General features: G+C 38.0%; 1 protein-coding gene across 3 annotated transcripts; it reads right to left on the bottom strand.

The window, feature by feature from the left end:
* Positions 1-78: 78 nt before the first annotated feature.
* Positions 79-23,049, bottom strand: LOC109038701 (retinol-binding protein pinta). 3 transcript variants are annotated; one of them, XM_019053869.2, is made up of 5 exons: positions 19,237-19,568; positions 16,140-16,278; positions 12,229-12,562; positions 8,583-8,986; positions 6,470-7,704 (listed from the first exon to the last, which is right to left on the bottom strand). In XM_019053869.2, the coding sequence occupies exons 3-5, from the start codon at positions 12,543-12,545 to the stop codon at positions 7,562-7,564; spliced, it is 864 nt and encodes a 287-aa protein (XP_018909414.2). In that variant the 5' UTR covers positions 12,546-12,562; positions 16,140-16,278; positions 19,237-19,568; the 3' UTR covers positions 6,470-7,561. The 3 variants fall into 3 exon arrangements, with proteins under 3 accessions (XP_072157647.1, XP_072157646.1, XP_018909414.2); XM_072301546.1 differs by lacking the exons at positions 6,470-7,704; positions 8,583-8,986; positions 12,229-12,562; positions 16,140-16,278; positions 19,237-19,568 and adding exons at positions 79-1,852; positions 3,212-3,615; positions 6,001-6,353; positions 22,048-23,049; XM_072301545.1 differs by lacking the exons at positions 6,470-7,704; positions 8,583-8,986; positions 12,229-12,562; positions 16,140-16,278 and adding exons at positions 79-1,852; positions 3,212-3,615; positions 6,001-6,353 and having other exon boundaries at positions 19,237-19,567.

The raw sequence follows: 23,049 nt of genomic DNA, 5'->3' as shown, positions 1-23,049 counted from the left end.
TGAAATAATGAAGAGGAGGAAGAAAAGAAGAGAGAGAGAGAGAGAGTTAAAAGAGAGATTGAGGTGAGTCATGTGTTTGCTGCATGACAAAAAATAGGTGCGTAAATTAGCGTAATGTTAGTATGTATAGTCAGTGCCTTCTAGTCACGGAAACAAAGTATTATTCGAGCTTAAAAAATTCCATGTGAAATTTAAATCGGTCGGAATCAGAATGGCTTAAATCTATTGCTACGTTTTAAATTTTTGACCTGATGACTTATTTCTTTGTTGATTATTGGCGATTATCTCTGCCCCCGTGAGCCCATCTCCTGGTGCACAAAAACGATTGAATTTAAGTCTATGCTACTTTTTCCTCGGTGTACATCACGGTGAGATCCCCATACCATGCATTTCGGTTTGCGACGTAGCAGACTTCCTGTCATTCTTAATTTTTAAATGAAAAACCACCCACTGTCAATGCAAACTTCTATGATTATTGTTCTCTGTGCAAAAAAAAAAATCCGTGAAAACCTCAAGGAATGATTTTTATTCGCTTTTCTTCGAAAAATAAAACATCGGCAAAATGATACGCGTGGTTTGGGAGTTTTACCGCCGAAATGTGACCAGATCTTCATTCCTACGGCAATGTACGCTAATTTCACGCTTGATGCTCCGCACCGCGTATTTGTTGGTGTCAGGGCCTTAATTCGTCGTTCCTCAGGCGCAAGGGCGTATCTCAATTCTATATGAGCCCTGTTCCACATATTAATCAACGCCTTCTGGGGCTCATGCGAAAATCGAGATATTCCTTTACATAGTTACATCTGAGAAACGAAGAATTCCGCCGTACGAACATTCTGACGTTGCTAAATTTTGGTAAGATAAACATTAAATATTCCGAAAATTGTTGGATTGTATTTTTCTTTGGAATAAGGGAATAATATCTTTGAAATTTCTAGTTTAGTATAGAGACAGCGCATGTACCATTAGTTTCCCTATACATATAAGTGTTTTGTTACGGATGAGCTAGAAATTGTAGCTCCGAATCACAAATGGTAGTCCCATTATTCTTTGTGCGATACAATGAGACTTTCTGATGCTCATCTACAAGAGAGTGATGGCAGTAATTTCAATGATTACGTCATTCATCATACATTTCATCATCTTGTGGTCTGTGATCTTTGTTAAATTCAGAGTATTTCAGGATATTTTTTTCCTGAAGGGCAACCAATCTTTATTTTATCTATCAACATTTTCCCTTCAAAAAGTTGAGCAGTGTGACATTCTTGGTGTGAGTTTTCTCATTAAAAATGAAAGAAAGGAGAAAGCTTTGACATTTTTGACACAAATGAGTTTATTTTGGTCTATATGATGAAAACACTCAAGATAGGTTGAAGAATGAACATTTTTACGTAAAATCTAAGTCATGTGGATTGTGGATGGCACATTGATTTTTGAGCAGCAATAAGTATGAGTAAAAATCTATAACTTGTTTTCTTCTTTAATTTCTAATTTGACTTGCACATTGTTGGAAAAATTATGAAAAACTTTAAACATCCCTCCGTTATCACAGCTTTTGAGTATGAAGTTTCAACGACTTTGATTGCCTGAGAGGTAATAATTCACACTCTCCTCTAAAGAAAACAATACAATCAATATTCTCGTCTTTTAACTAGGAAAATGGCAAAAAAACAAAGAAAATTAAATGCGTGGAATTTAAGCTAGGATCCTTAGTCAACTTCTATTTTCCGAAAGGACCCTTTCATTTCTTCGACATGGTTGTTCGTCTTTCGCCGTAATTGATCGTTTACGATAATGTCATCCTGTTCCAAAAACCATTTACGATGTTTCTCTATCAATTTCGTGGTGTATTCTGAAAGCAATTATGTAAAAAAAATTAGTAACCGATTAAACCAATGAAACTTATGCAAACTAAATAATATATGAGATACACGTTAGAGCTTTGAGAAGATAGCATCTTTAAATATCTGATCAAATTGTCGCCTTCCTGACAGAAAGTAGTAGCTGAACTTCGCAATGAACCCTGTCATCCATACAGTTCAATGCTTTCCCGGGCTCATCCAAAATTGTTGTCACGCCCTTTTATCAGCCAAGTGACGAAATGTACCAAGTTTAACAGAAACGCACAAAGTAGTATTTTGGGGAAAAAAATAAGTTGAGCATAGTTTTGGATTTATGTTAACGGTTTGGATTTATGGTTACTTTCGTGAAATACCCTGTGTTAAACATTCTAAATCGAGAAAAATATAACTTAGAAACTGCAAAAACTGCATGTATGCACCTTGTACTTTAAGCCCCTCATTAGAGTTAAACAGAGATAACATTGACAGTTATTTGTTAATAAATTGAATGCAGCCATTACGCTTTAAACTCATTATTTGGAAGCAAAAGGGTTTATTGTCCAGAGGCAACTGTCTCTTTTTTCAAATTTTTTGAGGTTTAAAGGAAGTGACTCTAAACCTAAACCTTGAATTTGCTTATTAATTCAATGCACACTAAGCAGAAGTTTCAAAATCGGCATGTTTCACTCCTGATATTTTTGAGAACTTAGAGTACTCTATTCTGAAACCAAAATTACCTTTCTAGGTCACTGCATAGAAAAACCTCACAATTCTACAATTAAATGTTCTCATAAGTAAATGCAAACTAAGGAGAATTTTGAAGGATGGCTCATTAAACACTCGTGAGAACATTATTTCAGCTATTTGACACGTCATCAGATATTTTGTGCATTATTAAGTATGATATTTTTTTCTTTTCTTTGACTAGGGCATAGCGATGGTTAAACTACAGGAATGTGTATCTCGGTTTGCGGTGTTGCAGACTTCCTGACATACTTTATTTTTCACATAGAAAACTAAAGAACGTTATTTCTTGAAAATTTCAGTGATTTCCTCTCTCTCTAAAGGATATTCTGTAAAAACTTCAAACTAAAAATGAGATATTGGTTCGGTCTCATTTTTAGAAAATAAAATAGGAGCGAGGATTTTGAAATACCGCAACCGAGATGCGCATTTTTGCAGCTTGACCGTCGATAGGTAAGTCCTGTTTGTCCAGCCATTACCGTATCAGGCACGCATAAAAGAAAAGAAAATTTATGCGAGTCGTTAAAAATTGATAAAACGTTTTTTCCTCTGCATAATTCCATTTTTTGAACACGAACGACGTAATAAGGACTTAACTTCGACCGATTTAAAAACTTATAACTCACCGTCACATTCAGAGTAAGAGGGGCCTTTCCCGCCGAAGTCAGTGCAAATCGCATCTTCGCCCAAAATTCGATTCAGCTCATCAATCGAAGAGTGGACGAAAAACCTATCGGCGATCTTAGCCGGCAGAAAACTTTTGAACCCGTTGAAAACTTTCTCTAAACCCGGCGAAGCGTTGAAGATATGAAAAGCTTTGAGTCTATCCGAGTAAGCTGTGAAGAAAATGTCCATCCCGGTCTTGATTCCCGAGAGCGCTTTGAGGAAATACGTGTAGCTCAGATTTTGACAGTCGGTGACGGAATGTAAGGAGTCATGTTGGTCATGCTCCAGGTAAAACAAATCCACGATCATGAACAGCCGCTTCAGGTGGTTCGTGACGTTGAAAAGACTGGTGTCTTCGTTGAACCTGCAGATGTAAGAAGTTGCCGGTCATAAAAAGTACCTGCATCCATCAGGGTGTACCAATAGCGACAATTCCACTTTCCTTTACTTAGAACTTTACAGACAGGAAAATGAAACTTTGGAGATGTTCCAATCTCCGAAAAGTGGAGAAAAATTTTACTGTAAATAATTCCCGGTCGAGAATTCTAGTTCAGTCAACTGGAAATCTCTTTGAAGCAAGAGTACATCTCTTGGAAATAACAAACATATCGTTTGAAACAAGAGATTCCCTATTCAGGCCCGCCACATCCCATCTCGGGCCCTGGTACCAATTTTCTGGCCCGGGCCCCTAGCACAGGGGGGGGGGGGGGGGGGGGTCCGGGGGGCCTCCCCCGAGAAATTTTTGAAATTTTAAATCTATTTGGACGCATTATGAAGCTCTTATGATGGAGATTTTCCATCAATTTCTGCAGAATAATTACGCCTTTTTGCTTACTTTCATCACCAAAAACTTTCGAATTGTTGCATTCAAAACATCTATAAATTTTTTTTTGAGGGGGCAGATGATAATTTTCAATTCTATGGGGAGGCAGGCCCCCCTGGACTCCCCTTTCGTACGTCTATGGCAAAGGAGTTAAGCCATTGAAGTCGAGGATGCCCAGAAAGGAGCCTCTTAGCATCCGACAACGGAAGAAAATGAAACACAGCAGTTACTAAAAATATCATTCTACATATACTCAAAATCTTGAAAATCTCTAAAAAAGTAAGAAAAATTTTATAGTGCCCTAGCGTGTTTTTGAAACTTTATTCACCTTTTGCGGAATTTTTAGGGTAATTTTTTTCACTTTTCCCTACGAGACAAAGGGTTACACATGAATTCGTAGTGGTTTGTCACCTGCGTCACGGGCCCCTCCAGGGCCCGGGCCCCGGTACCAAGGACCCAGTATCCCCCCCCCCCCCCTTGTGGCGGGCCTGTCCCTATTTAACGAGAATGCATGTCCGGGAATCATTAATTGGGATTTCTATTGATCCGACGGGAAATTTTTCCTCGTGAAAGATATTCTTTGATAGAGCCAAAATGATTCAGGGCCCGGGCCTCTCTAATCAAAAGCAGTCTCTGTTTTGTGATAGCTTGTTGGAAGAAGTATAAAAAAAAGACATTTTGGGGGGTGCAAATTGCGAGTCTAGCAATCTCTATTTCAGAACATAGGGGTTTCATTTTGAAGTGACGGTTTACCTCATGTTTCCGCTAAAAATATTTATGTCTTTATTCTCCTCCTAGTGATGTGCCACTAACTAGGGGCTATTAAAAAACAATTCAAGAGTGGGACTTTGGGGTAAAAGAAGCAGATGCACTTTCTCACTAGCTTCGACGAGGGCTTCTAGAGTTCCTTTATACTGAGAGTTGAGACAACACCCCCTCATGGAGTCGTATACGGGAATAAAGATTACACATATTGAACGTTTTTCGTAATCTTTGATCGGCTCACTCTCAAATTCCTTTATCCGTCCCTTCTCTCATTCCGCTTGTTCCTTGTTGAACCCGTAATTCCTCGGTCCATTCCAGACTGTAATCTTTGCAATTGGTGAAAATGTAATCTTTATTCCCGTTTGTGATATTGAGGAGGCGTAAAATACGGTTTTTTTTATTATTATTATTAAATTAAAAATGTACCACTGCCCCTTACGGGGCATTCATTACATAGATTTTAACTTAAGCGTAAAGCTAATCTTAGAACTAATGTAATAAGATTTTGTTAATAAATAAAAAAATTAATAAAAAAAATACGGTAACCAATCAGAAATGGATTCACATTGTCTTAACTCACTCTAGGGGCTTCGACAGCCCTCGTCGAAACCCGAATGGTGCGCCATTCAGAGCAAAAATGGGTCAAAATAAAAGAAAAAAATAAATGATGATATTGATGTAGAGTAGAGTACCTTTATAGACAGAGTATGGCCATTTCTGTTCCGGTTTTTCATTGGTCGCGTGAAAATAGGCTGACACGATGTTCTTAGGGCCGTACATAAACAAACAAGATGGCTGTTATCAGCAAGCAAGATTGAGGTTATGCACATCTTACATCCTCCTGTGATAAAGGTGAAAGGCGATTTAACAATGTTTTCATGTATTTTTCGTGTGCTATTCGTAGATATGCCAGTTTAAATTGTTACTGACGCATAATTGAGATTTTTGTGAAATTTAGCTTCTTATCGATGTTAAGGTGAGCCGCCATTTTGTTTGTTCATTTACGGCCCTAAGAGCATCATGAAGCCTAAAAACTCGTTGACCAATCAAAAAGCGGAACAGTTTTCCTGTAGTAAAAAGATACGAATGGCCATACTCTGTCTATAAAGGTACTCTAATGTAGAGCAGTGATAATATTATACGATTGAGAAAAATCGGTACCTGCTGTAGAGAATCCGTCCTCCATCTTTTGTCAGTTTCTCGGAGAGACTACAATTAAACGCTCTTCTTGCTAGTGCTACATCGTCCCCGAGAGGGTCTCGATTTTTCAGGACGTCAGGGTACTTGTTGCGGAAAGAGAAATAATTCTCCAGCTTCTTCTTTGTCTTCTCCAGGCTGTACTTGTTGTGATGCATGAACGTCATGAGCCATTGTTCGTCCGAAATTTTTGGTAGGTGAGGTTCTTTGTCCATCCAGTCTTTCATATGTTGGACGTCTTGACAGAGTCTGTCTGGTGTAATGTGTTCATCGATTTCCATATTTTTCAGGTGACTTCGAAAGCCTTCAATTGATTCCTAGGAACAGCAAGCAGACTTCGAAAAAAGCAAGGCGATGAAGGCGAATTTTGAAAAAAAAAAAAAAAAAAAAAAAAAAAAAAACCGCTCATTTTTGTGCAATTTCTCCCATCAAAAAGTCAAGTAATCCGATTCTTTCTCTTGTGCGGATATGACGCATTGTATTTTTTTTTTTTTTTTTTTTAAAGTTTATTTGGGACTGTAACTTTCAGAGGAAAATTGGGTTGGACCAACAGTCGTGCCTTCAAATTTTTTAACGTGAGGTTAAGTGTTGCTGCTCAAATAAAGCGAATGAAGAATTTTGAAGGTGACTGTAATGTTGTAAATTTCACGTTTAAAATGAAATGACTATGAGAACTGAACACGATGATATCCTTGGTTTCAAAATTGAACAATTATTTCAGTAAATATGACAAATTAAATCTGCTAAATACATCTGCTAAATTACATGCGTATAAATGGGAATTGCAGTCAAATTACATTACAAGGTGGCACATATTCTGACTTTCAAATCTATTTTTCTATAATTTCCCAGTTCAGAAAAAAAATATGGAAAATACTTCAACCTCAGCTCATTAGTGCTCCAAGATAGAGCAATACAATTTTTTTTAATGCAAATTCTCCATTGTCTCTTCCCAAAGGTAATGTTTACCAAAACCGTTCAAATGAAGAAAAAAAACTGTATCTGTGTGTTTTTTACACGGGGACGGCACAATGTCGGAACAATAACACCAACTTTTTTATATAAAAAAAGTATATTTAAGAAAAAAGGACGAATGGACTAGTATAACAGGATTAACACTTACAACAATTTGATAAATCATAAAATATGCTTTCCAAGATGACGTGGAAATTAGATCCAAAAAAACCTTCATTTATTTACAGTGATATTTGCATTTTAAAGAAAAACATCTCTATCATTTGAGGTGCAAACTAAGCACTATAGTTGGACTGCATTTTGCAATTTGGAAATATAAATTCTGGATCTTCTGGAAAAACACTTATGTGCGTAGGGAAACTAATGGCACATACGTTGTTTTTAAATCGAGCTAGAATTTATAGTTCCAAATTGCAAAATGTAGTCCAGTTATCAATGATCAACTTGTAGAATTCTTTCCTCCCTCACGTTTAACTTTGTAAAAAATATTGTAACAAACAGAAACGGCGTGTCAGCAACCGAAAAACAGGAACAAATCGCAGTTACAAAGTTAGTCAACTTCCAGTTTTCTGAAAGATCCCTTCAGTTCCTCTATTTGACTTGGTGTTTTCCGCCTCAGGTCTTCGTTTGTAGTGACGTCATCTTGACCCAGGTACCATTGACGATGTTTTTTCATGAGATTTACGGTGTACTCTGAGAAATTGTAAATTATATATAATATAAGTGAAGAGACATGAAAAGGAAAAAAAAACCATTAGAATAAGAATGAAAATACTCAAATGTAAAGGAACGCATATGATCTAAATATTTCATTTTTGTTTTCGAAAATATAAAAAAAAAATAAAAAATTACAAATTCAACAAGCAGACGTCTATCAAAATATTATAGGATACAGATAGTAAGTAGCCCATGCATTTGAAAAAAATTGAGGAGATAGGTGAGAAAATAAAATTTGATAGCCTGTATGTTAACTTCAGTGCACCATAAGAGAAGGGATGCTAATACTGGATGGGCTCTATTGCATTGCAACCTCTCAACAGAATTTTACGCTCAACTTTGATGCTCCTACTTTCAGTTGGACAACATTTGCAATTTGAAACTTCAATTTCAGCCTCATTCGTGAAAACTTGTATGTGCATAGGGAAACTAATGGTACATACGCTACATCTAAACTGATTTAGAAACTGTGGCTCCTTATTGCACAGTGCAGTCCAATTATCTAGCAAGTAGCAAGTCATTGAATCTTGTGAGCCGTGGTCTTACGAGGTGGACTAAAAGAGGTCATACTCTGAAACTCACGCAGTGAAATAAGTGGTCTGCATTTTACAATAAGGAACTAAAATTGCTAGCTTACCCATATAGGCGCACCTATCTGCCTAGGGGAACTGGACGCACTTATGTTGTCTCTAAAATTGCAAAATGTAGTTGGACGACAAAATGTGCCACTAATTACCCTATGCAGATATTTATTTCGCCATAGATAGATAGCCGAAAAACGTAATTCCCTATTGCTAAATATTCCAGTTGAAGCTATTCCTATAAGGAGAGAGTAAATTATTCTGAAAATTTACCGTCATATTCAGCCAAGCGCGGGCCTTTGCCGCCAAAATCGCTGCAAACTACGTTCTCGTCAACTACCTGGAGCAGTTCTTTCGGCGAGGAGTGGACAAAAAACCTGTCAGCGATTTTAGCCGGCAAAAAACTCTTGAACCCGTTCAAAACCTTTTCCACGCCCGCTGGAGCGTTGATGATATGAAAGGCTTTGAGTCGATCCGAGTAAGCTGTGAAGAAAATGTCGATCCCGGTTTTGATTCCAGGAAGCGCCTTCAAGAAGAAAGCGTAACTCAAGTTTCGACAGTCTGTGATGGACATGCAGTATTGATGTCTATCATGCTCTAAGTAGAACGTGTCAACGATCATGAAGCCATATTTCATATGTTCCCAAATGTCGAAACCGGTTGTGTCTGGGTTGAAGCTGAAATTGAATACATTTACAGTTTTAGAGAGCACAATAGACAATAAGTCATTTTGACAATAAATAAAGATTAAACTAAAATCAACTATGACGTTTCAGAATCACCACTCGTCAATTGAATTTTTACTTAGACACTGTTGGGAGCTCCCAATCTAAAATTTCACATTTTTTTTTCTCTGATAAGTGGACAGAACACCCCATTGACATTGTGAGTAAATTATTTTGGATGAGTAATGAAAATTCACTGAAATTAAGTTTAAAAATAAAAACATGAAAAAGATGAAAAAGTATACCGAAACACGCATATTGTTGAATAAGGTTTAATGGCTTGGATGCATTTCGGGCTTAGCCCATCTTCAGCAAGCACTTAAAACGAAACACAGAAACAAGTTAATCACAGTAAAGAATTGTCACAATGCATGATGGAGAAAAATATCGAGAGGCAAAGCGAACTAAAAACTTGAGAACTGGTCAAAAATGGAAAAATGTTAAAAAATGCTAAAAATGTTTAAAAACCAGTGGAAATAGCTGATAGAGTTAGCAGAAAAATATAGTAAACAAAATGAAGTATAGAGTGAAAGACGCTAATTATAAATAGGGCATGGCTATCTATCGCAACTAGGCAACTTTTTCATGTTTATCATAACAGCACGCGAGATGCGTTTTTCCAGTTATTTGAAAATATAATTTGTTAGTTTTTCGCAAGCAAATAAGTAAATAAATAAAACAATTAATTTTAAAAATAAGAAATATCAAATAAAATAAAAAAATAAATACATATGCATATAGATTTAATCCCAAAAATTAAACATAGGCGGCAATTTACAATTTCACATTTTTTTTACTCTCCCCATCGATTCATAGTTTTTTTAATCCAGCAGGGAATACGTACTTAAAGCTCGACGTATCCATAGGGCGATGGCATCGAATTTTTTTTTTTTTTTTTTTTTCACTACTTCAAATAGCCCATAAGGGCTAATCCTGCGCTTTAGTCAAATCCTCCCTCCGTCCCTACCAACCAGTCCCAGGCAACCATTGTTTGAGACCATCCAACTTGGGTCGCCTGGCGAATCCTGGGAATCGAACTTAGGACCTCTCGATCATAGAGCTAGCGCTACAACCACTACACCATAGGAGGCCGAATTGTCGAGGAAAGAATTTTGAAAAGAATGGAGATGATATGTTTTCAAACTGCAAGATACAATTTGACATACATGGTCTTAGTGTGTTTTACAAAAATGAAGTCATTCTCTCATCATGGTAAATTGTTTCATACTGTGCTTAATTTATTGTAGCATTAATTTGACCGCATACCGTAAAAGGGAACCAAGTCACATCAATTAATGCCAAATTTCATCGAAAAATGTATTGATTTTTTCCTTTCTGGAAAACGGTGGTGTAGATTCTTTCAGGGCCGGATATACCTACTTGCCGCCCATGGGCCGCTAGTATTTTGCCGTCCCCTTCTCAATCGTTTTGAAACATCAATGAAACCTGTCAAATGAACGTGCCAGCGGGGGAGGGGCGCATAAGACGCGTCTACTGGTGTTGAACACATTTTTTGGGAAAGCCTTGTCAACACTACTAGCAAATGTTCACGGAACTTCGCGCGAAAGTTAAGTTTCGTAAACCTATCTCTGTGTGGACAAGGCCTTCCATTCATAAGAAATGAACGAAGAAATTATGAAAGAACGAACATAAATGTGGATTAATGATTTTAACTTCCGCCGCCGTGCCTCGCAGACCGCACTGTGTTTGCCGCAATGCGTGAGGTATTCATGCATTCCTGTAGGCGCTATCCGTTTCACACTGTCCGCAATGATCGCACTGTGTTTGATGCAATGCGTGAAGTATTCGTGCAGTCTTGTAGGCGCTAATATGTGTTACATGCCGATCGCCGCATCGAGGGCTTCTCCTTTTCATCTCAAGTCCTCGTCATCATTTCTCTCTAGGTAAGTCGCGCCGTTCCAGGCCAAATTGCGTGTTTGGTTACTCTCTTATCGCGACTAATTAAAGGTGCTGTCTCTTGTATCACTGAAAGACGACAAAAGTCGGAATTACTATACTCTCAGAAAATTAGAGATGTTGTCGCCTTTTCTCGTTTGTAATTTTTTTTTCTAAATCCGAATTTTCTTTATACCTACATTTAAAAAAATTGAAAAATTTGCCGCCCCCTATAGATTTGCCGGCATGGGCCGCGGCCCGTGTGACCACCCCCTTAATTCGGCCCTGGTTTCTTTTGAACATTTTATCAGAGGATTTCCTCTGTGTCGTAAAACAAATCATGCACCTGAAATGTTTAAAAGAAATTGTATAACCGTTCAATGTGGGAATCGATTGCGACTCGGCGCGTTTCTGCTTGACGCAGTGTTATTAGAGATATGAATGGGTGAGTGTTACCGTGTAAAAAGACTGAAAGAAGGCCAAGAAAATAGAGATGTTGCATGTGTGAGAAATTTGCGATTTGACTGTTGAATCTTATGTAAAAGTTCGCGAGAAACACGATGGTGCCACTGGTTTTCTCTGAAATCAACTCCCGAGCTCAAAAAAATCTCTCAAGTTGAGGCCGAAACAAAGGGGATATCCCACGCTATCCCGAGAGTCCACCTCTACATCAAGACGAACTCTCAATGCAAAGATAGGGAGCAAATACATTGACAGGGATGCCACTTTGTGTGGGGACTCCAAAACTGAAAACACGGCAACCCTGCTAATGTGTTTGCTCCCTATGTTTGCACGGAGAGTTTGGCTTGATGTACACGTGGACTCTTAGGATAGCGTGGGATATCCCCTCCATTTTGGCCTCAACTTGAAAGCTTTTTTGAGCTTGGGAGTTGATTTCAGAGAAAACCAGTGGCACCATCGTGTTTCGCGCAAACTTTTACGTAAGAATCAACAGTCAAATCTCAAATTGCTCACACGTGCAACATCTCTATTTTCTTGGCCTTCATTCAGTCTTTTTACATACGGTGACACTCACCCATTCATATCTCTAATAACACTGCGTCAAGCAGAAACGCGCCAAATCGCAAATTCCTCACACATGCAACATCTCCATTAGAGTCAGTGGCGTGGCGTGCTTTGCGATGTATCGATTGTTATGCCATTTAAACCTATGGTAAAGAATCGATTATTAAGGTGTTCGCTGCGAACACCCTGTTTTTCGATCCTTTTCAATAGGTTTAAATGGCATAACAATCGATAAATTGTAATTCACGCCACTTCACTGATTAGAGTTATACCTGCCGAAAAGTATCCGCTCTCCATCTTTGGTGAGTCTATCTGCGAGACTGAGATTGAAGAGCTTGCGCGACCTCGAAAGGAATTCACCGAGTGGATCGCGGTTTTTGAGGACCTCTGGGTATTTATTCCGGTAGGCGTAGTAGTTTTCCAGCTTCTTTTTCGTTTTCTCAAGGCTGTACTTGTTGTGGTGCAGAAACGTGATGATCCATTCTTTGTCGTCGACTTTCGGCATGTGAGGCTCCTTAGACATCCAATCTTGCAAATGCTCCACATCTTTCTCAAGTCTTTCGGGTGTAATGTATGTTTCGATATCCATGTTTTCGCCCACGGCCGCTGCGAAAGAAATGAGGCAATAAAATAAATAAGTTAAGAATACATTTTAAAGTGGGTAGAATTGATCAATAATGTATCAGTTGTACATTGGCGGATACAGGAATTTGGAAATACCGGATTTCTTCAATTTAAACCTATGGAAATGTATCGATTCTTGGAGGGGCCAGGTGCTCCGACAAGAATCGATTATTTAGCACAGGTTTAAATGGAGGAATCCAATGTTGCCAAATTGCTGGATTCGCCTCTGCAGTTGTATCAATGAGATGCACCGAGCAAAAATTTCTATCTAACGATTCCCAGAGGAGAATTCTTGTCGAGCCAACCGGAGAAATCGTTTGAAACAAGAAGATTTCCTTTTGACCTGGCGCGAATTCTCATGCGAGATTTATTAATTGGAATGTCTATTGATCCAAAACTGTTAATTTTTTCTTGTAATTTTGGAGGAATAAACAAACTGCCAATGAGAGCCTTAGGATCTATAAGGACCGCGTTAAGCAGAAAGAACCAAGCCACATCAACTATTGCTAAATTCAACTGGCAGTTTAATTTTTTACATGAAAACGGTTTTACGGATTTTTGTGCAAATTTCTGCGCATTTTCTGTGTGGTACAAAGCAAATTCCTTAAAATTCTCAAAGGAATCCGTACAACCGTTCTCTTGTAAAAAATGAAATTGCCCAGTTAAATTTAGTTCCAGTAAATCTTGGTTCCTTTCTGCTAAATGCGATCCAGATAATGCTGTTTTGCCTATACTGACTGAAGCTGCTGAACATAAAGTGGCTTAAAGCGCACTAAACAGGATGACTTCGGCCGGTAGAAACGGAAGCCTAAAGAAAAATTGCGCCTATCAAGCTCTGGGACAGGGAATACCTATCAAAATATCAATTCCCTATGTATGCCAATAGGTCCAAGATACAGCCAAAGGGATCAAGATGCGTAGGAAAGTTTAGTTCGAGCATGTCGAGAGGATACATGGAGAAAGATTGGCTCATTTACGTATGGTTGAACAACTTCATATAGCCACATTCTGTCAACAGCTCTATAAAAATTATATCCCGCGATGAAATATTTTCACGCGAAAGTAGCCGAGCCCTGAGATATACAAAATTGAATATACAATCTTTGTGGGATAATCATAGGAAAATCAAGTCTTTACAGTGAAAAAGAACCTATTGAATCAACAAAAGCAACTCTCATTCAATAATGTTGACATTAACGCCTTGATGCAAATATTCGTACTCTATGGACGCGCGTGTTGCAAATGGAAACATGGAAGGCGCTCTAGCGGTCACTCCAGTCCACAAGGCATTTTGTCAAATGATAAAGTTCCGCTTAGGATGGATTTGAAGGAAATGCTGTCTTTTCAAAAAAAATACGTCAACAGACTGTACACGCTATAGTATGGCTCGTTTTTCAAATGTTCTTGTAATTCAGATTTTTGTAACAATTAACGACACATAAATTGGATAAGTAGAGCTTTTTTTCTTTTTTCGGTGATTTGATTAAAATTTCAGGAAAATTCATATTTAAAATGCACTCATTCATTCATAAATAAGGAAATTTGCGATTGAGCGAAACTTTGCGACGTCGCAATGTAATTAAACCTGTCTAGCTCTGACTCCTTCATCTTGTGCTGCTTGTGTTTACACCACGGGGCACCCAGTGATTTTTCAAAATGAATTGTATCCAGCTATCAAGGTTCTCTGATTAAATTTTTCCTATCTCACTATATTCAAATTTATATCAAGGCATTAAAGAATCTTTTTTATTTCAGATTTTAAATGATGAAGACAGATTTTAATGTATTTGTCTCTTCTTTTCTCTCTTTCGTTCGTAAGATCACGGTTTCAACGTTATCAGACAGTAATAACAGTAAATTCAGCGAATAAATACGGTTTTCCAGCTTTAATTTAATGTACTGGGTCAGTATTTCTGATTAACCAGACAGCGAGAAATGCAGATTTTTTTGACGATCTTTATACAGGGGCGCACCTTGGATTCAGTAATTTTGATGCAGGAATCCGCCAACACAAAATTTCCTAAAAAAAAATTGGTGAATCTTAACAAATTCATATTTGTGCTTGATTTTTGGAAGACTTGTGGAACATATGTTCTCATACATTATCATATCTCCGCTATCAACATATCAACGGTGTACGTCTGCAATTACGTATCTCTCTTGCAATTTTTGAAAATCTGCGCTCCTTTTTTGCTTTTTTAAAGGAGAACACATCGACAACGTTCCTCGAAATTTTCGCAGAATTCTCTTCTTGCAGAGAAAGAAAATAACGGGAGCTATTAAGAATGACAGTTGAACAGTTTTCTATTTAAAAAATACGGTATAACAGGACGTCTGCAACGTCGCAAACCGAGATACATGGTTGCGAACTCACACTTTCGATTTGTTCCTCTGTTAGGGAAAATATGGACGTATTTCTACCAAACGGATTTGCATTAAGACATGAGCCCTAAGCCCCATAAGCATATGTGCATAACAGGGCTCACGTCATAATGCACACAGTTCCGTTTGGTAGAAATACGTCCATATATTCTCCGACAGAGCGGGAAATTTTGCAGTAGGTATGTGCAATCTGGCATCGCGTTTGAAAGCGGGCACGCGTTTTTTATATAACTGGCTATAGAAAATCTGATTTTTTCGCTAACCGGTTAATGAAAATGTTCAATCAATACACCGAAATGAAGCTGAGATCATAAGGATCCAAATAAATAATAAAATAAATTAAACTTTTAGACTTTCAAGAAGCTTCGTTTTTAAAGACCAAGTTAGAACCTTCGGTGCGATCAAGATTGGGAGGTTGACACGCAGTGATGGGAGGAAGTCCCAGTAAATTCAAGTCTTCTCCGATGGAGTGGCGTACTTTGCGATTAATCGATTGATCTGCCCTTTAAACCTATGGTAAAGAATAAATAAACAGGATGTTCGCAACGAACACTTTAATAATCGATTCATTACCACAGCTTCAAATGGGGGGGATATTGATAATCGATCATTCACGCCTCGCCACTGGTTTTCTCGCGCGTCACACAATAAATTTTTAAAATCTTGAGCTTGTCTCAAAGCTGAGATTGTTTTTAACCCGTCCTTTATGTCGATCCACCTAAATCACGTCTATCTGTTCGGAAGATATAAAATAAAGAAACTTACTGTTTTGATAACTTTGCCGTGGTGATAATGACAGAGTCTGCCTCCGAAGGCCCTACATTTGCCTTTTTTGGTATTAAATGTGACAATTAAAGGGCTTGGAAGACAAGGGGCATAAGTGAAGTTTTTGCTATTTCGGGCAATACGTGTTTGAAGTTTCGAAATTACATGCGGAACCTTGTGGCGGAGAGAAAGTTCAAACTGACTTTTTGATGCTCAAAAATTGGAATTTGGGAGCGAATTTTTCACAAAATATAGCCCCTCAATTGTTGTTTTTTTTTCAATTAACTCTGCAAAGAAATGACTGAAACCTTATTTATTTATTTATAATTATAGCTCTACAGACTGCAATTACCTTACTATTTGTGCACCATCACCTACACTAGGATATAAATTTATTTGTAGCTGTACTTACTATTTGATAGTTAATCCAAAAGGGGTCCTGGGATGATAAAAATCACTTGTGCCGCAAACCAAACGCAATCACACAACGAACAAAACGAAACTGTTCTAACGTGCACGGACAGGTGTTTCGAAGACTGCTAATTAACGAGCTAAAAAAACGAATGAGCCATGCATCAGGGATTGTTGGTAGACGAAATTAAGTGAATGTGAATCAGTATTGTGTAATGAAGTACTTTCGCGCGATATTTTTTTCTTTTTTATTCTGAAGACAGTCGTCTTTTTGATGAGCCGTTTTCGCGTTTTATAAACCAGCACTAGTAAAATATAAATCAGTAGAAGGTGGAACGTAAAGAAAAACGGCAAGACGATAAAAACATTGTTAGATCTCAGAGTTAGATGGAGGTAACCTTGAAAAGTCCATTCCAAGTAAGAGTGTAAGCTCTTAATCCTCTAAATTTTTTCATCCGGTTTTTTCACAGTAGCGTGGATGACCTGCCCCATCGTCTTTCTTCTGACGTAAGGGCGTATCTCCACTTACGCATGATCCTTGTTTTGCATATAAATCCATGCGTTCTGGGGCTCATGCGAAAATCGAGATGCGCCCTTACGCCAGACGAGCGACGTCGTGTGATAAAAATGAGTCAGTGAGATTTTCAGCGATGTTGCCAACAATTTCAAAATAACGGAGACATTATCTGAGAGAGCCTTGAACTTTGGAATCCAAGTTCAGGGAATTTCAAGCGTTCCGATCTTTGTTTCACCTCCTTTAGCTAAGTAATCAGCAATTTTTGTTAAAATCGAGCGCTCCATTTTTTCACACCGAAAGTAAACAAACATCGACTGATCGAATGAATTTGTGTGTGTAACAGTTATATTATTGTGGATAATTGTTATTGTTTAATTTATAATATAAAAAGGAACCGTCTTGTCCAGAAAATTAATCTTCTCGGGAAGTGTCTTTGAAAACCCTTCATCAAATATACAAATATTCGAGAGCATATTGTCCGGTCAATTTGATTAGATAGATTCAATATCCTCCTTTTTCCCCATCTAGTTTAAAGTTTTATTTATGCTTTCAAAAAAGGCATTTCTAAAAACTGCTAGCTAAAACCTGTCTTTGAAACTGACAGTCTCGTTTTGCCGCGAAAACTGAACATTTGAGGTGGATTCAGTATTTTCAGCTAACGTTTGATTTCTCGACAGTCGCTTATTTTTGACAAAGGTTCACCTTAATTTGGACGGTTTTAACAGAAATGAGCTCAAATATTTTAAATGTCGTCTAATTCATTTCTACATCTTATAATTTGATAGAAAACCTAGGCAACGTTCTGTATTGCAATTTAAAAATATTTTCCAATATGCATATTCTAGCGTATATTTAGGTGAAGTTTCATGTATTTATCATGGTTTTCAGTTGAAGACGTAAAATATGAGAAGAAAGTAGGCAACATAAAAAGTAGTTAGATTGCTTCTGGTCAATGCCACCCAAATTACAAGAGGTGCGGATTTCATCAAGCCTTCTACACTAGATAGGTATCATTTTCATAACACGGAGAAAAAAACGTTGTACATGGGACCTGAAGTTGAGGTCATATGGATCTCTGAAGTTTTCTGATCACGCATCCGAAAACTTGAGGTCGAGCTGCCGATGTTCGGGTCAGACATCGAGGCACTTCGGTATGTAACGAAGTACTTCAGATGTGTGGCCCGAACCCTTCGGTATATATCGAAGTATTTCAGATGTCTGACCCAAACTTCGGCAGGTGGACCTCAAGTTTTTAGACACGTGATCCGAAAACTTCCAGAGATCCATACGGCCTCAACTTCGGGTCCCACGTACGAAGTTTTTTTCTCCGTGTGCAGGTAAAAATTTTGCAGAAAGGTGATGCATTACATTTCTAAATCGATGCCAAAACAAGAAGTATACATCGGCATACAAAAGACATGGCAACTATGTACGGTCTAAGTTAATAAACTAATTAGTGGTGTATAAACAGAACTTTATTGTCTCATTGCAAGAAGTTTTGAGCTCGAAAAAAATGGCAGTAGTTCAACTCAGTACGCAGGTAACCGCGCGGAAAAAAAGGATAAAGAATATCGACATTTACAATTCAATGGACAGATTCTCTTCATCATTTCATAAAAAAGGTTTGGGCGTGAGTTTCTTTAAAATTAAAAGAGAAAAATATTTTTGGAAGTCGAGAGCACAACTTTAAACTTTCCTTTCTATTTTACATAATTAAAATCCTTATTCATTATGCAACGCACGTACTGTCCTGCCGTGCTGAGGAAAAACGTCGTTTAAAAATGTAGTTGTTGCCAAATTTCCTCGGATTTTTTCTTGAAGTTTCTTCAAAAATTAGCGAGTGTTTTTTTTTTTTTAATTTTTTAAAATAATTTCATTCGTAATATATCAAAGTGTTTCTGAGACTACTAAAGATGAGTATTATTCATAAACTTTATTATTAAAAAATATTCCATCGGGGGAATGCGGCATCATTCGATATCACTGCGTAACCCCCCCCCCCCCCCCCCTCCTTAACACACTACACTGCCGTGCTAAGGAAAAACGCCGTAGGAAAATTTCAATGTTGCCACATTAACAGTGATAAACTATTTATTTTAGAGGAAAGATATGAATATGTTCCCTTTTCAGTTTCAGACACCTCAGATTGAACTACGCACAAAATTTCCCGAAAAATTGGAAGACAAATATTTAAAAATTTTCTTGGAAATTCGTGACTTGTCAAAGGAGATTTGTCAACGTCTGACGGCTCATACGGGGTTTTACCTTATCACAGCAGTGTAATAACAATAAATTAATATGAGCGTGCCATGTAAAAGTCAAGTGTCTGCGGATACCGCGCGGACTCATTTGGGATGATTTAGGAGAGAAAGTTTTCAATAACAACTTACAGAGGATAAATGTAACGATTTGTCTAATATTAGTGTATTGTCCTCAAATACATGACTTGATTTAGAATAGTTTTTTGCTTGTATCCTTAGTAAGAAAATATAAAAAAGGATTGCCCGAATCTATCGACTTGATAGAATTAATGTACGAAAAATATTTTTTTTGTAAACACAAAAAACTTATGTCAACTTACCGTAGTTATTATGAAGTAGAAATAAACTGTCTTCAAAGTTCCAAAATGTCGAATTTATCAAAGGGAAATGAAATGGGATGTATAAGCCGAAGCCGACGACTTAAAAATCACAGGGTTTTTCATAAACTTAAAAAAAAAACTTTAAAAATTTCACTGTCAATGAAAAACGTTTCCTGCACGCACAATCGCACAACTGGACCAGGCGTGAAAAATCACAAGGGATCAAACCGACTGATACGAAAAAATATCTAATATCGAACTAAAGTGCCGCCATCATTAAGACTGAATCTTAGAGATTGTTAATTTTATCACTAATTTGCAGCCAGCATTTCTACCTTTTCCTTTCTCCCTCCTGATTCTAATTTATATTTTAAAATTTAACTACTTCCAATGTGGCCTCCAAAGCAGTGGCGTGGCGTGATTTGCGATATATCGGTTGATCTACCATTTAAACCTATGAAAAAGGATCGAACATTAGGGTATTCGCAGCAAAGACCCTAATGATCGATTCTTTACCATAGCTCAAATGGGGAAATATCGTTAATCGATCATTCACGCCTCGCCACTACTCCAAAACAACGACCACGATCGTTACATAACGGAAGATAGGACGAAAGAAACTCAATAAAAAATGGCTCAACGTTAGATTGGTCATGGAAAATCGTTGAGGAAAGGGGGGAGGGAAATATCAGAACATTATTTTGGGGTCAAACATCCGCAAAAAGAAAACTAATGAATTTGATACGGGGATACAATATTGCGAGACCTACTTCATAATCGAACGAGTTTGCCAAATCGAGGTCGATGTTTTTTTTCTACAGTTTCCATTGGTCACGGCTTCCTCCCAGACATAGGGTCGTAGCCCATCTCGATTTTTCATCTGGACTATATTTTGCAATTAGTAACTACAATTTCTTTCTCAATTTAGAAAGCACGTATTTGCCTTTAGTTTCCCCATGCGCATAAGTTTTTTTTACGGATATCTAGATTATGTAGTTCCTAATTAATCGCAAAAAGTAGTCTATTTTAGGAGGAAGGTGTGGGGCAGGGCGGTGACGCACAGTAGATCGAATCATTAAGAGAGGTCGGATAAAATTTGGAATTTTTAAACGCTTGTAACTCCGTTTATACAAATCTTTGAGCTTCTAAACATGATCCTATTGATTTCCTCGTACAATTTTCCTCTACGAGCACCAATTGAAATTTAAAATGTGACAAAATAAGCATCAAAATTTGCAGTTATAGTCTAAAATTGTATGTCCGACCTCTCTGATTGACTCGATCCAGTGTGCAACGGACGGGTAAGCAGGGCCCCCGATCCAAGTATTTTTTTTTTTTTTTGTGAAAATCAAAGATAGAAAATAAATGGACTGCATTTTGTAATTGGGAACTATAAATTCTTGCTCATCTTAAAAAACACTTATGTGCATAAGGAAACTAATGGCACCTACGTTGTTTTTAAACCGGGCCAGAATTTATAGTTCCAAATTGCAAAATTCAGTCCAAATGGTCTGTTCTAATTTTTTTTATCGGTACAGCTATTTCAATGTATATTCGTTTTTTTAAATTATAACCTCTGATCTCGCGTATGATTAATTATTCTGAAACTCGCTGCAGTCAAATGATATTTGCAAGCATGAACGTAATATCCGCAACATCTAAATAAAGAATTAAATCAAAGAAGTCTGCCTCAAGAGTAATTTACCTTGAGCCATAGTTGTCGGAGCCATGACTCACATGAACTCGAGGTAGATCAGAGCATAAGAACAGAGAAGAGAACATAAGAGCATGAGAACATAAAATTTGGATTGCTGCTCAAGAGTTTAAACTTAGAGATATTATTTGTTCTTTTTTTAACTTGTCCTGTACTTCGAGCAAGTGAATCATTTATTTAAATTAGCCACGCCATGCTGGTTGATTCGGACATGAGTTGAGCCGCACAAATTTTGAATGCTTTGTCTCACAATCAGTCGATTAAAACTTCGCTTCTCTAACATAAGGGTTCAACTTGAATATAGCATGAGCCCAAGAGAGCATGGATTGCAATGTAACCGAAGGCTAAATTGGACGTGGAAATTTAGGTACGCCCTTAAGTCAGAGAAGCGACGAAAAGAGAGAGAACATATATGTGATTGAGTCAATAGCTAAATGTGCCGTAAGATGAAGGAAAAATCGGAGTAACAGCACTGCCGTGCGAGGGAAGAATGCCGTAAAACCCTTTAGACGTTGCCAAGTTTCCTCCAATAAAAACCGAATTTACTGGGAAAATTGCGAATATTATTTTCCAAAATGTTTAGATAATTTTGTAGGCAATTTAATCTAAAATATCTGAAAATTTCGAGGAAAAATATGCGTAAATGTTGTCAAAAATACATGTTTTATCAAGGGGAATTTGGCAAGTCTCGTATGTTCATACGGCGTTCTTCCTTAGCACGGCAGAATATATCAATGGCTAAAGTGTGAAACCACGTATCTTCACTGTGCTGTGTTTTACAATCACCGCTCCTAGTTTATGTTCTCACGGAGGACACGTCAATTTCATAGAATGATATTTATGCTATTATGGGCAACGTCTATAGGGCGCGGGCCAAGGACCGCTTGAAGTGGGCGGGCAATGTACGGGATCGCGAAGCAAAATCGAAAATGCCCGGGCATCGTCCCTTTTGACCAAGGGCGATCGGGCATCGTCGGAAAAAATCATGAACTTGCGGAAGTTTTTACGGGAAACCCCCGTAAAAACAAAAAAATAAAACAATAATAAAACAAAAACAAGAAGAAACAAATTTTAAAAAAAGGATGGCAAGTACTCACCTATTTGTTGGTGCAGGGTTGAGAATTGTGACAGCGCGAATCACAAAGCAGGTTCTGGGCCCGGCAAGAGCAGCGCTTCGTTGTACACTTCTGCTTGAAGTTACATTTCTGCATTCCTTGACCCCCTGAAATTGAGGCATGCCGTAAACTTGTTCCTTTTTGAATGACTGGCGAAAGAGGAACAAGGTCGGACGCACACGGAGTGAACTGAGATCGAATTTAGTTTCGCGCATAGACCGCTCCAAATCAAATGTAAACTGTGCGACACTCACAGAGGAAGGAGTGCGTCTTCATGAGAGCGTTATCGTTATCAGGCAACGCGCCGCGCCGTCGCTAAATAGTCACCAGAGACTCTGCGCGAAACTAAATTCGGCGGATAGTACAAACATCGAATTATGCCTTGAGGGGCACCAAGCTTGTAAAAACCATCCTTCTTCTCCATTACGACGGCTGTGATGTTTCGAGAGTCAGTGCGACAGGGGTCTACCTCAGGAATAGGAACTAAAACTGTCTTTCCGACAGAGACAGAGGCGAGCTTTGCATCGGATTGTTGCTTCATTTTTTTTGCTTGGACTTTTAAATTTTCTCGTACTTCTTTTCGTTTTCTGCCTATGTTCGCTATGTTTGCATCGAGGTTGGGTGAGGAGTGAGGGGGGTCTGCTTCTCTGACGTGGGGCTGTTCGCCTGCCCGCTGATTTTCTGAAGAAACTGATGGTTCAGGAACACCAGATAGGCTGCTTTCAGCACGGAGAAAAAAAAACTCGTGCGTGGGACCCGAAGTTTAGGTCATATGGATCTCTGAAGTTTTCAGATTGAGCATCTGAACACTTTAGGTCTAGCTACCGAAGTTCGGATCATACATCTGAAACTTCAGTTCTTACATCTGAAGTACTTCGGTTCTCACATCTGAAGTACTTCGGTTCTCACATCCGAAGTACTTCGGTTCTCACATCTGAAGTACTTCAGATGCAAGAACTGAAGTTTCAGATGTATGATCCGAAC

Source organism: Bemisia tabaci, chromosome 6 (assembly GCF_918797505.1).
Source record: "Bemisia tabaci chromosome 6, PGI_BMITA_v3".
Classification (NCBI taxonomy): Eukaryota; Metazoa; Arthropoda; class Insecta; order Hemiptera; family Aleyrodidae; genus Bemisia; species Bemisia tabaci.
The sequence above is the reverse complement of the archived record's forward strand: the minus strand, read 5'-3'. Positions and strand labels throughout refer to the sequence as shown.

Coding starts and splice junctions, on each gene's coding strand:
- LOC109038701 (XM_072301546.1), bottom strand. CDS start 6,317: ATGGAAATCGATGAACACATTACACCAGACAGACTCTGTCAAGACGTC. Junction 3,616..6,000: donor GGACGGATTCTCTACAGCAG/GTACCGATTTTT, acceptor TTACATCTGCAG/GTTCAACGAAGACACCAGTC. Junction 1,853..3,211: donor CTCTTACTCTGAATGTGACG/GTGAGTTATAAG, acceptor AATTGCTTTCAG/AATACACCACGAAATTGATA.